The 15,575-nt window shown below is 42.3% G+C and overlaps 1 protein-coding gene across 8 annotated transcripts in view; it reads left to right on the forward strand.

Moving 5' to 3' along the window:
* Positions 1-15,575, forward strand: part of KIAA0825 (KIAA0825 ortholog) — a 580,812-nt gene that overhangs the window by 119,512 nt on the left and 445,725 nt on the right. For all 8 annotated transcript variants that reach the window (XM_073678443.1, XM_073678463.1, XM_073678435.1 and 5 more), the window contains 2 exons: positions 4,821-4,971; positions 11,472-11,662. In XM_073678443.1, coding sequence (XP_073534544.1) covers positions 4,821-4,971; positions 11,472-11,662 — 342 coding nt within the window. The remainder of the gene's footprint in view (positions 1-4,820; positions 4,972-11,471; positions 11,663-15,575) is intronic.

Below are 15,575 nucleotides of genomic sequence, written 5' to 3' on the forward strand. Positions count from 1 at the left end.
GTCTTAGCAGTGAGCGCTCTGAAGCTGATACATCAGACACAGAGGGAGAATGATGGAGGAGGGAGCGGACGGCTTGGCTTCTTTCTTCCTTCATTGCTTTCAACTATATCAGCATCCAGGATGCCAATACAGTTGAAAGTGCGATGATGGGTGAGGGGACATTGTCGGCGTCGCAGGCCAAATATAATCACCCTGCTGGCCAGATTTGGCCAATGGGCCAACGTTTGACATTTATGCTGTACATAGTTGCTGCATTAGATCATCTCTTTCTCGCTTGTATTTTTTTCTAATGTCTCTAAATATCACATAACTATTACTAGGTTTCTTAAAACTTTGTTGATAGGTTTGTTTCAATGTTCTGTTGTCCCTTTTTCATGTAGTTTTTAAAGTCACTTTACATTTTTCGTCTTGTGGAGTTCGCTGATGGTTTGATGCCAAATTAATCAAAATGGTGCCCAGGGTTCATGAATTTTGAGCAAAAATAAAAAATACTCTTTATTTTTTGCCTTTAACATTTAAAGTGATTTTTTTATTTAATCTTAAATGGCAGAAATTTTGTGACAAAACGTCTGACTTTTTTAAAATTGCTCCCGGAGTTCACTGGAGTATTGAGTACATTTGCACCAAAAAAAAAATTGCAAATTTTTAAAAAGTCGCAATTGATGAATCAGCCAAAAACATCTCGAAACTCCAATTCCCACCACAATGGCGAACATTATAGAAAAGGGGAGGGAAAACGCATATAAATTTACTTTCATAAAAGGCTCTCCTTTAAAAGAATTAGGTGCAAATTTAAAACACACAAACCCAAATATAAAATATGAATCGGACCTTATGTCTTCACTTTGTAGGTATCTTCTGCTTATTCCTGCATCATAATACATATCCTTATAGGGCTGTATTTTCACTGTCATTTAAGCTAAGAATTAGGTTTTATTCCAAACACCTTGGCCTGTATTGGGTTTTTTCAGACATTCTTAATATGTGAAAATAAAGTATGAGCATTTTATAGGGCTGCACGGTTATTTTTGGACCTTTTCTTCAATAATATCACAGTAATCAATGGCACAAGTCACATACACAATTCATATATGCAGCTTCTGGTTCGTGGGATGGAGTCTGATGATGCATGCTGCGATGTTTTTGTTCACACCTGTCCTGAGGTCCGCATGCATCTTCTGACTCCATCTTACAAATTTGAGTTGGATGATTTGAATCCTGGTCCGTGATAACACGGGGGCCGCTGTAAACAGATTTGCGGAACATCGCAGACCAGAAACACGACTGTTTCTTCCGGATGTGATGGGTGCCGATCCATCACACAGATGTGTAAATTCCACCTAAAAGGCAGTATATCAGATATGCTTCTTTTGTGCTTCCAATCGTACCACTGTATAACGTGTGGAGCATTATATGTCTTTCCAAGGAATAAAGCATTATGTTATTAGAAGCAATTAAACAGTTTTAATTTGCAGTAACTAATTGATTTAGATAAAAAAAAGAAACATGAGCCATTCCCTTTAATGCTTTGCTTTATTACAGGGGTTTACACTGAATGGCCACTTTATTAGAGAACCCTGTCTTTTCCCAATTGGCACTTCCCATTATTGAAATTAAATACATGACCCCTGAGAGCAGCATAAAATCAAGTGAGTAACTTTTCCGTGGATCAATTTAGTAAAAAAAAAAAAACTAAAGAAATGAACTGGAATATAAGTTGGCATGCATGCAGCATGTAGGCGCATGTTCACACTGGCCACTAAACAGACAAAACCGAAAGATAAAAACAAAATGAGCAAATACCCTGCAGTAAATATATAGCAATAGTGCATGAAAATAATATAGGATACTTACTTAACATAATTTTTATAAAAAAAAACTTGAAAGCCATCCCATTGCATCAAGGTGACCCTATTCGGGACGCCACTCCATTACTAACACCAGGGCTTGATGTCAGCTGTTTTTTTGGACACTTCACAGCTGACATCAACCCCAAGCACCATTACCCTGATTGCCACCACACCAGGGAAAACTGGAAGAGCAAAGGCGAAGCGCCTGAATTAGAGCATCTAATGCAATACTCCGATTCTGGGGTGGCTGCGGGCTGGTATTTTTAGGTTGGAAAGGGCCCAATAACCATGGACCATCCTAGCCTGATAATATCAGCTCTCAGCTGTCTGTTTTACCTTTGCTGGCTATCAAAAATGGGGGGAGTCCATGTTGTGTTTTTTTTCATTTATTTATGTAATCATAAAAAGCTGTCCAATAAGCTCCACATGGTGCAATTTTATAATATATCTGGGCGTTGTGCAATTATATGTCTGTCTGTCGCTCTGTCTGTCTGTATATATATATCTATCATCTATCTCTATAGATACGACAGAAAAAAAGAGACTTTCTTCTGCAATGATTATTTTTAAAATTCCTTTATTGGTGCATCAATTCAAAGGGATACACTTATTAAACCATTTAAATAGAGAAAATAGGGGAATGTGTGGGATGCAAAAAACAGACCCAGGGCACAATATAAAAACATTGTTGTCAATGGTAACTAAAATCTACAACAAAATACCATCCATATATACCTGAAGACCTCTGAATCATACCACCACATTGGTTGTAAATGTAAGATGGAAATGCATACACACATAGAATATAAATAACTTTGAAATAATGAATGGTAGTGTGATGTATAGAATGTATATGTGTGTGTGTAATATATATATATATATATATATATATATATATATATATATATATATATATATATATATATATATATATATATATATATATAATATATTGTAGAGTTTTACTCACTCCGCTACTTTTGAGGTAGGCACAGGAAGCAGTTTCTTTTTCTTTAAAAATGTCCAATGCAGGTTTATTATAACTGCATAAATCGCTCCACATAAGCAAAACAAAACACGGCCTTGTCCGGCACAGAGTAACAAAACAGAAAATAAACAGCCCATACAGTAGTGCGGGTTCGCACGCTCACGGTCAGTGTCCTTTAGCACAAACACACTGGAGGTCTCCACAACTCCAGCCGCAGACACTGAATGAGACACTTGGTTTCCATTTTATTTACAAAAAACACGCCCTGGGGTGGGAATATGTGAGCAGCCATTCCCTCCCATTTGTTATGACTGCTCGTAAAAAACACCCTCTTAACCCCTCTCATCACTATGTGTGCTGGAGCATGATTTCCTGGGTTTACATCACTGAAGCTATCAACCTCGGTGATACATATCTCACAACTTGTCCCTGGCGGCTATCTTGCTATATATATATATATATATATATATATATAATATATATATATATATATATATATATATATATATATATATATATATATATATATATATATATATATATATATATATACAAAAGAAAGTAAACCGGGTGTGTGCAGATAATGCTCCAATGCGTGACAGTATGGGAGTCTCACAAAGAACGTTTTTGACTGACTTATTGAAGTCAGTGAGTGAAGAAGCGCTGCAAAAACGCTTAAAGAGTTGACATGCTGCAGATTTGAATCTGCATGTCACAAATGAGCAGAGTGCATGACACTTCAGATTCTCATTCACTTTGCTGCTATCAGGATTCCGTCAGGTTTTGTGACAAATTTGCACTGAAATAACTCTGCAAAAACGCACCGTGGGCACATGCCCTAAATATTTTTTCTATTAAAGAAAGCCGCAGCACTATCGGAAAGGTGCTCGAGTAGGGTCCAAACCCAAAAACAGTCTGAGAAAAACCTCGGCACTCGGTATAGCTCTTTTGAACTTCAAGATTTTAATATCATAATGGTCAGTAGGACCTGTGTCGCCTGCCAGTACCGTGCAGGGCTCAAACGCAGTGTCCACTGATGGTTCCAGTGTCTGCCCTGGGCAGGTGACACAGGTCCTACTGACCTTTCACCTTTGAGACATCGAGCCCAGCCCATTCCCCTGGTTTCACGGATCTTCATAAGCGGTCGGATTACACTGATGAAGGCCATGTAGGCCTAAACGTTTGTTGTTTTCCTGGACTGCACTTACATTATGATATTAAAATCTTGAAGAGCTATACCAAGTGCCGAGGTTTTACTCAGACTAAATATTTTTTCAGAGAACAATAGGCAGCATGAATGAATTACCCCATTCTTTCAGGTGTCCACATTTCAGAGAAATAGGGTGGGGAATGTTTTCTTGGCACACCATGGATCTTCTGAGGCCGGACTCTTATTGTGTTTTGCCCATATATTAGTGTCTTCTGTTTGAAACCTTGAAAACAGAGACTTGGATGGCACCACGGTGGAGCCACGCACTATAGTTAGGTACTGTGTCCGTCTGTACTCAAGTCATGGACGGGTCCATTTTATTTTAGGTAGGCAAAAAAGTGAAGCCTGACCCTCTCTACTATGAACAAGCTCAAGGCTTCAGCAACAGTTCTTCTATCGCTACACACCAAATCAATATGCATCAAATGTGTGTTATCTTCTAAAGAAGGCTGTAGAGTTTCCATGTATCTTAGGGAGAAAGTATGGAAATCTTTCCCGATCTGTCAACACTGCTCTCTCCAGGAGAGCCTCCACAGCCCCTCGCTGCAGAAGACAGATGCTGGTCCAGTTACTCCAATCTCCGATATAAGATTGCTTGTTATCTCATACCGATGTGTTCAAATGCCAAAACATAAGAAATCCACTGATAAGGCAGGTTTTCATTTTGCTAAACGTTTACACTGATATGACAAGCACATTGCCTGACGTTATTACCATGTCCTTCACAGCTATTGAATGTATCCATTCCTGATCATCATCTATTTTCCCATAGACCCTTGTTTCTATCGGTGATAAAGCGATGTGAGGAATTTATCAGCGATCTCCAGATTCAAGTTACAAGTTACTGTGTGAATGTTTGTGCTACGAGCCTTTTCCTGGATGCGGAGAGTCACCACTGGGAAGACAACAAAGCTTTTTATGAGGTGCGAGTGTAACGACAACGTCGCCGTGATTGTATTCTGTTATATTTCATCGGCCATGATAGAGGGAATTCAGACCATTAGCTTTCCTACTGGCCTGCCATTCCCAAGAGACACATTTATTCTATAGACAGTTACCTGTATCCTCACTCAATAGGAATGATAGGAACATTATATTATTATGAAAGCCTGAGAAAAATATTTTGACAGCCCTTCTTTTCCCCTTCTTTTGTTGTTGTGGATTTATAATACACATTTGTAGATTATTCAGTATTCCTACAAGTATGTGCATAATGCCAGTTTTAGATGGCCCTGATACACAAGACCTAAATCCACATAGTTTTCCACTGTTAGTGGCTCCCAATCCTAAGGGTGGCAGCCTGGCAAGTGGCACATTGCTGGAATCAGGTTCTCTGAATCTACGTCATGCTGCTCTCAGGTAGGGTGGCAAAACCCTAGAGACAGATTCCCTTGAAAGATGACTTGTCACTTATCATACATTTGTAATTTTTTACCTCGACTAAAGACCAGAATCTATTTCAAATATTGCATGTCCAAAAAGGGGGACAGCAGCTGTTTTCCTGAATCTGAAATTTAGATTTTTTTTTTGTTCCTAAATCTAGATTCGATAGCCAAAAGGGGCATGATCCTCAACTCCTCTCTGTCCTTGTCCTCTTGGCTTCATTGCTGCTGCTTGGATGGTCCCCACTGATCACTGCTTATATGCGCACAAGACCGCTGCAGCCCATCATTGTCATTAGTGGTCTCTTTCCTCTTTGATGGCTGTTTCAAGTCAGTGTGTCCGGTACGTGTGGTGTCCTTTTCCACACGTACTGGAGACACATACACACGTAGACCCATTCAAATGAATGGGTCTGTGCACAGGTCAGCGTGTTTCCACGGACCGTGTGTCCGTGGGCAAAACACACTGACGTGTCCGTTTTTTACCCTCTGCACGGGCCACAAAACATCCCACACTGATGACACACAGATGACATCCACGTGTCATCAGTGTGATATGTACCGGCACCTGGGAATCAGCTGTACAGTTAGCGCTGTTCCCAAGCTCCGGGTGCTGATTGCTGCCCTCATCATTGTCCCCTGCTTGCGGTGCGATCAGCACCAGCAGGCGACAATGTTGAGAGTAGTAGTTGCTCCCTCTGTCTCAAACTGTAAAAATAAGAATAAAATAAAAAAATCCTTATACTCACCAGTCTGAAGATGTCCCCCGCTGTAATCCATGCGACTGCTCACGCCGGGAACAATGACTCGCTCCAGCGAGCGATGTCCTGTCACTCAGTTAGCCCAGCGCAGCTCCAGGGCGGTCAGATGGATTACAGCGAGTGACACTTAGGACAGGTGAGTATAAGAATTTTTTTTATTTTATTCTTATTTTTACAGTTGGACACTGCGGGAGCAGACTACTGCTCTCAACTTATTCCCTGCTGGTGCTGATCACAGCGCCGGCAGAGCACTATGATGAGGGCAGCGTTCAGCACCCGGCGCTTAGGAACAGTGCTAACTGTACACTGATTCCCAGGTGCCGTTAAGTGTCACACTGATGACACACGGATGTCATTCGTCTGTCATCAGTGCGGGACGTTTTGCGGGTAAAAAATGGACATGTTAACGTGTTTTGCCCACGGACACACAGTCCGTGGAAACACACTGACATGTGCACAGAACCACACGTATTGGAGACACTGACGTCTGAAAGAGCCCTAATGTAGACTTTTTTATGGCTTGTGTTTTCTTACACGTCATAATTTGGAGTCACCACTTCTGACTTTTGAACTTCCCTCTGGACACATTATATTTAATCTTCAGTAGTCTGTGTAGTGTTGTGGACCGTATGACATCAGCACACAGTTTTGGTTTTGGACAGGTGAAAAAATGATTTGGCATCATAGGTATCTCCTGGCTGGTGGAGGCTTTCTCATACAAGGACACTGCTTTTCATACATTCCCAGATAATTTTCTTCTGCTCGGTCCCTTCCTACAATTATTGTAGCATTGAGCTTGTCACATGGATAAATAATGGTCTGTGTAAAGATAATATTTTGGAGGTTTATGTGATAAAGCCCAGATGTTAGTTTCTGGGTGTAGAAGCGAAGTAAAACCTGGCATCTGTTTATGCTTTACTAGCTTACAACAAGAGCAGATGTTAGTGAGGAGAAAGTGGTTTACAATAACAAAAAGGTCAAAAGAAGTGAATGAGTGTAGACAAGTGATCATGATAAAACAGTTTGGCTGTTTAGCCCTTGTACTTGTTCTTACACAATGGAACATATCTATTAGTGGTACGTTTCACAATACCGTCGTTCACAATGGCTTTAACTCTGAGAAACATATTTTAAATCATGATTTTTAAAAGTGTAAAAAGCCTCAACCTTGGCCATGGATTACAATAGTGGCCATACTGTACAAATTAGCCGTGTCCACCAACAATACAACATGTAATTCATGTCCATGTCCTGCTGCTTAATCCTACAGCAGATATTTCCATGCTGCCACTCAGGTTGTATACGCTTAGGATAATCATGAGTCCTAGCCTTAGAATTGGTCATCAGATCAGATGAGATCCGAAACTCGGCATCCCCATCTTGTGGTCTCTCCATCTTCTCTGCCACATTAATAATTTGTGTTACATTGGCTTAAAGAGATTTTATGGGACTCCCATATTTATGACCTGATCACAGGATAGGTCAGCCATATGAGAGGTCAACTGATATCTGCTTTTGGCAGTAGCTGGAGGTAAGCAATATGTGGAGCATAACGCTGCAGTGCCATGCATTGTTTAGTGCCGCTGCTGAATACTTCAGTAAATCTCCTATTTAAAGGGGTTGTCCGGTCCAAATCGATAAGTCTGCAGTCACTCTGTGTGAATACAGACTTTTTGAATCCCCCCAGCGCAGGCACTGTGTGCTGCAAGATTTTACCAGTTTCTGAACCGGGACGGGGGTATGTATACATTACAAATACTCCCAGCCAGAGCTCATCTAATGGTGGGCCCGGCCTCGTCCATACACTAGTATAGAACAAGGCCAGGCTCCATCTAGTGATGCAGCCATCCAGTGGGCATGGCCAACTAGAGGGTGCAGCCTCGCTCCATACAAATGTATGGAGCGAGGCCGCACCCACTGGATGGGCTCTGACTGGGAGAATGTGAAACGCATACATACCTTCCTGTCCTGGCTCAGAAACGGTGCGTGTGCTGGGGGGATTCATAAGTCTGTAATCACACAGAGTGACTGCAGACTTATCAATTTTGATTGGACAACTCCTTTAAGTGAATGTGAGACAAACCGCTGAACTCAGCAGCAGCCTCTGACCAATGTATGGAGTTGTGGTGTTCCCCTCCATGTTGTTAAAGCTCACCAGGTTAGGTGGACCCACTAGTCCCAAGGTCCGGGTGGGTACACGAACCCCAGGCGTTGGTACAGCTGGCAGAAAAGCACACAGGGAGCGAGGACATGGCACACACAGAAATCTTGGGAGCAGGAGGGCGGATGAAGTGAACTCAGCAGAAATAGAAACGAGTTAAGAACAGTGTGCACAGGAGGGTAGAGTACATAAAAATTAGTGTTGAATCATAATCCGAAGAACTAGGTGTGTTTCCTAATGGGCCTTAAATAGGATCGTGAAGATGACATCACTGAGCCATGGGGACAACCTGCAAAATCCAACTTGGAGCACAACAGAGGGCAGCGGACTGAGGTGAAGGGAGCGAAGCCCGAGATACCCAGGACAGGAGTGTAAGACATACATTTCTTACACCTCTGCCAGAGCAGAGATCAGCTTATCGGTGGGGGTGCTGTGTGTAGGTCATCAATGTGCATTTACACTGCTTGTTCCAGGTAATTCTGAATCAAAACAGGCTGCCAATCACAAAAAGCAAGCAAACATTATTCGGGTGAATTGATTTTTAAGCAAGCTTAAAAATAATTGTTCTCGGTAGCACATGATCTCCTATTTACACAGAGCAATTGTATTAAGGATCATTCTGTGTGCATGGCCGTGCGGTCAGCCTGTCTAAATAGGCTATTAAATGGCAACAGGTCACCGGCCACTTAATAGACGCAGATCGGCTATTTTCAATGCAGAATAAGTTGTGGGCAACTGCTTTACGGCTAGGTTCACATTTCTGGGGGGGAGGGGGTTATTCCTTGATGGAAAATGACAGCTGTGCCAGATCAGTCATGTGACACCTGAATATCTGCCCCTGCTCCCATTTGATTTTCATGGGGTTTATCACGTTTCTACCATTGTGTTTGTCATTTTAGCTAACAAAATAGCGGTGCATGCTACTAGTTCCAGCATATATGACAGTCTGCAGCAGAGGCTCCAAGCGTAGATGTGACCACATCGTTTTGGTGTGGGTAACTGAAGTTGTTGAACTGAGGTGTGGCACTGTTATAACAGTATGGCAAAATATGGCTGTATTCTTCAATGCACTGAATACCGTATGGTCATTAAGCTGGGGATTTTTTTTTGAGAATAGCAGATCATTAGATATAATGATGTGTGTGTATATATAAAGGAAACATGCAAGCCAAATTCATGGTCACATGTGTAATTAATGAGATGCAAGACTGACTTTATACGGTCAGACAGGACCTGGAAACCACATGTCTTCTAATGAATGCAGGTCACTGTGACCTGACATAATATAACCGAACAAATTTCATAAGCAGTCTGAGATGGATAAATTGTAAGGAAATAACTACCTCCGTAATAGGCTTTGCATGTTTGATCATGAGCTGCAGAGTAAACCTGGAGCTGAATAAAATCTATATTGATGAATCTCTGTTCATATTAGAATGCATTATTCTCAGCATAATAGCATGGGCTGATTTTATTTAAGAAGTCCCGGAAATTACACTAATCTTCTGATCTGGTCAGGAAGAAATGAGGTCATCTTAATCTATTAGAACATCTGCCAATTCCTCATAAAGTCATAAAAATCAGTTTTAGTGCGTGTAATAGGTGAAACGTCTTGACACATCTTAAAGATGTTCCATGGCCTATGCTCTCACATGAATACATATTTATGTGAGTGGAGTTGTGTGGTTAATTTTATTCCTCTGCCCTTTCATAATACACTGGAAGAAGTTCATAAAAGTCCATTAGTAATGCTAATGAATCTACACAAAATGTGTTGCCTGAACAACTCCAATAATGTTTCTGTTAAAAAGGCACCATCGGGTCATGCCTAACAGTTGTGCACCGTTATCTTGTTAGCTTTTTCTTTTATGAGGTCTAGATCTGGAGGATAAGAAACAGAACAACTTCCGTAACCAAGAGTTTAATAAATCAGGGACAATAAAATGAGGGTAGAGCTGGAAATGCACAATGAAGCAAGAATATATTACTGGAAGAGTAACACAGATACGGTTGATGTTTAAAAAAGGACTTGTCTCCATGAGAACTGTCTTCCACCTGTTGGAGATGGCAATTTTTTAGATTAATAGCCTACCCTTTACCAGGCCTTGCAACACCATATAACAGTATTGGCTACTGAACTATATCTTAAAGGGGTTCTCCAAGAATGTAATAAAATGGCTCATATCACGTAATTCAAACGACAGCCCTTTTTAGTCATGTGTCGGGACAGGTTGCAGTCTGGAGTAGCAAAACTCTTGAGACCTGTGACTCAACTGTCAGAAGACGAGTATCATAAGCACACATACCTCCGTGAGCTGAGGAGAAGAGCTGTGACATCAGAAAATATAAATATTCTCCTTGGCTGACTGAGGAGCCCAGCGCTGCAAAGTAACAGTGCTAACCACTGAGCCACCGTGCTGCCCTATCTTTAGCTGTGAGGCTCCACTCCTGTCACCTCTCCCAAAACTCTTGTAAGCCTTTTCCTGCAGTCAGTGGAGTAGCACTGCTGTCTGATGATTTGTTTCACCTAAAAAAGTGATATATCACAAAATGTTTCATGACTAAAGAGCGGGACAGGAACAATAACTTTTACTCTGGACACTATGGTTTGCACTGATATGAGAGCACTATAGAATGTAAAAAATGTGTACGGTAATTGGCGTTGAATCAACATCTCTCGAAATTCAGGGGTCATTCTGCCTTCAAGTGAAGAGTAGTCTGTCGTAAGCTCCTTGAGGTATGCTGTCAGACTATTCCATTAGAAAAAAAATACTGTGGTTCTTAGTGAATATGTTCCTCGCAACCAAACTATAAGATATGACTTGATTAATCAGCTCAAAGCTGGTATCATGCGGACTGCCAGCTATAAACCATAATATACTAGTGTTTTTCCAATGTTATACATATTTAATTTGTTTGTTCTGTTGCATATTTTACCAGCAGTATTGAAACATAAAAAAATGAGATGTGCTCCAAATTTGTTTTGTTGGAACACCTCTCAGAACTTAAGGTTTGGATGTCAGCATCACTTTTCATGGTATTTCCTCTGATTTTAACGTGTTGAATATAGTTAGATCTGTATTTATGCTAATATTTACAATTCTTTTTTATTTATGAAGGGGGAACGTTGTTCATTTTCCATTCAAATGTGGCATTACTTCTGTGGTGGACTCCGCCATGATCTCTGGACCAATGTACCACCATTTTATGGGCACAAGATTTTTTCAGAAGTTCTGGAGCAAACATTAGCCTTGCTGACCTTCAGATACTCCCAGGTTCACCCCAATTACAAGCGGGCATCACAGATACGGTAAAATCACTTATTATTACCACATTCTAAAATTATTATCTTAAAAAAAATCAATATAAAGTCAATATCTTTAAAAGGGAATATACAGCTTTGCTTAAATGCATCTAATATGATAATTAAGGAGATATTCTAAATTAAAAATCTATTGTTCTGCATGTAATGCTCCCATACAGACCTATGTCTCTCCAATGTAACATACACTCCTCAACATTAAAATTGCAACTCCAAGTGTGGAGGTTTCACCAATTTAAGATACACTAGGTAACTGCTCTCCTCCAAATTAAAGATGTCCGAGTGCATGCAGAGAAGCTAATTAACCAAATCTGCTAATCTGGTTGAAAACTTCACTCAGAGACTGAACCACGCAAATGGCATATGACTCGCCCCCTGGGCCGTGGGGTACTCAGGGCCGGGCCTCTGGATGCGGATGGGGAGTAGTAGTGGTGACCCGGTCCCGAGCTCAGGGTGTCAGGCTTAAAGGGGAACCGTCTTTTGATATATATATATATATAGGGTAAGTTCCGACTACGCCACCCGTGGATTGCGGTCATGGATAACCGCCGCTGCAGTGCAGACCGCTGGGGCAGATGTAAATGTGCAGCACTGAATAATATGACTCCCCACGGGAGGAGTGTGGCCCAGGGCAGTATAGATAGATGATGGAGGGGATGATTCCAACCGCAATAGCCAGGAAACGGAGGCCTCTTAAACAGTTCAGAGTCTTTATTTGAACAGGTGAAATGACCCAAAAACAGTCCCGGCTAGGAGGGGGCCTGGATGTCTGAGAACAAGTGGGAAGCCCTTCTGGTCAGGGTGAGGGTGTAGGCCTACCGTGCTCTCTGTGCTCTTCCTGGCTAATTCCCTCCTCGTGGTGTAACAGCCCACGTTCCTGAGCTTGCCGTGTCTTCTCGCCCGTATGGCTTGCAACTTGGGTCCCTTTCTACTCTTGGCCTGGTGCAGCTTTGCTGGTCCCTTCTGCTGTGGCGGAACCTCCGGGCTTCTTAGGCCAAGGGACATACAATCCCCTGCGGGCTGGTTATTTGCTGTAGGACTTGGAATCCTAACAGCCTCGGACACCAAGTCCGGTAGAACAGTTTCTCTCTCAGCCAGGACAGGCTCACCTCGCCTTCCGTCCCTGGCTCGTGGCTCCTCTACTGCCACACGACCTCCTCAGCTTCAGCTGAACTGGCTCTTCCTTCTCTGGGACGCCTCTCAATTCAGAGACAGGTCGTCCAGCTCTCCCTAACCCTGCCCCCAGTTCCAGCTTTTATAGGGGCAGCCTGCTCCCCCTACTGGCTTGGGACAGGAGGTGCTGCATGCTAATGGTCACTAACTAGGGAACCTCCCCCTTGCTCTCAGACACAGCTTTTTTAAACATTTGTGGCATCCAGGCCAGGGTGACACACATACTTTATTACGTAGACATGGGGTTATATAGTATTCTCCTTCTAGGTGGGATTAGTAAAATTTATTGCTCTTTTCTGATAACTCGGCACACTGTAATTTGTTCATATATGTATCTCTTGGTCTGAGTAACGCCTTAGGAATTCTGATGGGAGGAGGTGCGTTTGTCTCTCAGCGCCATCTTTGCCAAGTCGACGTGAATCTCTGTTATCAGCCATGCACATGCATACATAATTCCCAGGAAATCATTTAGTTGTTCATGTCTACAAATTAGAGCAGAAGCTGTTAGTTATATATTCATTAACTATTAACTTAATCCATGTGCATATACACATTTGCATACATACGTACATACAGATTATTCCATTATCTCTATGTTAATTCACACTGATTAGGTAATCTATTAAAAGAAACTAATTGATTTTCTATAATATATATATTTTACCTTGACAGACCCCCCTAAAATCAGTTATTTGCTTTTAATATCCATATGCTAAAAATCAGAGGGGGAGAAGAATTGACCCTATGTTAAGGCTATTCTGGAACCCTATGATGTGACGGGCGCCCCGTCCCTTTTAGACGGACCCACCGACATTCCTAAATCTAACTCGTACGAAGACCTACAGGAAAGGGATGGAGACCCTAAAAGATCTAGTGACTGGGTAATCGAAGGCCACCCCTAACACAGAAATATGGATATTAACTTTACAAACTCATTTACTTCCGGTAATCTCTTTGGTACAACACTTTTGTTCTAAGGGGAACTGTTTGTTCATAGATTTTGAGAGCCTTAAGCCCCCGTCTCACATAGCGAGATCGCTAGCGAGATCGCTGCTGTGTCACGGTTTTGGTGACGCCACAGCTACCTCACCAGCGATGTCGCTATGTGTGACACTTTGCAACGATCAGGCCCCTGCTGTGAGGTCGCTGATCGCTGCAAAGTGTCCTGGACCATTTTTTGGTCGTTGCTCTCCCAATGGTCAGCACACATCGCTGTGTGTGACCAGCGGGAGCAGCGATCAGGCTGGTAACCATGATAAACATCGGGTTACTAGGGGCACACGCGCACCTAGTAACCCGTTGTTTATCATGGTTACGAGCCTGCTAAAGTGAGCGGTAACCTCCCGCTCACCGTAGCAGAGTGGTAACCATGATAAACAACGGGTTACTAGGTGCTTGTGTGCCCCTAGTAACCTGATGTTTACCATAGTTACCAGCCTGCTCCTGCTTCAGCAGGCTCGTAACCAGGAGCAGGACATCGTGGAGAGATTCTTTCCACGATGTCGCTGCTCCCCTGATCGTTGATGAGCCTGCCTGTTTGACAGCTCACCAGCGACCACATAGCGACGCAGCAACGATCCCTGACAGGTCGTATCGTTGTCGGGATCGTTGCAGCGTCGCTAAGTGTGACGGGGCCTTAAGTAACTTTCCCTGTGGGACCGGTAGTGTCTGGGATATACGTACAACAATGCTCACCTATCATTTTGCATACCACTCCTTTCTCTGCAAGTAACATATCCAGAGCTATTCTGTTTTGGAAAGCCATGGTAGATGTGGGTGCTAGTTGGTCAGCTATCCCTTGTAAGGCATATTTGGTGTAATTGACAAATCTTTGTTGGTTATAATATATGTAATTTATCCAATATATGTTCTTGTTAACAGTTATTTTGGGTATTATGGGCTCAAATCCCGCCTTCATTTGGTCTCGGGCCTTGAATTCGTCGGGCACCCCCCTAAGCACTCCGAGAACATCAATATATATACGAGGGTCAAAACTTCCTTTGGGGTTAACTTCTCTCTTGGCCCTGTATGTACCTGCAAACGCAGCCTTTATTTCCTCTTTGGATTCCTGGGACTCAGATATAAGGTAAACCAACATTATTGCTTTAGTTAAGGAACATTCCCCAGTCCATTTGCCCTCCAGTCTGATCCTAATCTTCATGTCATCACATTCAAGGAAGTGTTGTACCAGAAAACTGGAATATCATTCTCTTTAGTAATAATTGTTTGGAATGCACGTGTTACCGTAACAAAGGCTCCCCCCAGATACTGTCATCAGAAAAAGGAACATCAAGGTTGTGGGTCTGAGACCGCCTTCTTGCAATGGGATGCGTGGACCCATGATGTTCGACCTTCACAGCCGTAGGTGATGTAAGCAGCACTTGGTAGGGCCCTTCAAATCTGGCATCCAGTGTGCCTCGCACGTGATTCTTTATCCAGACAAAATCTTCAGGCTGGATGCTGTGAGTACCTGGTTCAAGATCTGAGTCTGGAATAGAAGAGTACACTGTAGCATGTGTTAGTTTTAACTCTTTAGCAAGTCCGACAACAAAATTCACAAGCTTATCATTCCCTGAACTAAGCTGCTCTGGGTAATATCGACCCATTCTAGGTGGCCCCTCAAACAAGATCTCATATGGTGTGAGCCCTGTGGGTTGTCTCGGGGTATTTCAGACTGAGTATAGGGCAATAGGCAGCACCTCCAGGAATGGAAGTGACCATTCTTTAC

Source organism: Phyllobates terribilis, unplaced genomic scaffold (assembly GCF_046119375.1).
Source record: "Phyllobates terribilis strain yellow unplaced genomic scaffold, ASM4611937v1 Scaffold_1__5_contigs__length_1240528914, whole genome shotgun sequence".
NCBI lineage: Eukaryota > Metazoa > Chordata > Amphibia > Anura > Dendrobatidae > Phyllobates > Phyllobates terribilis.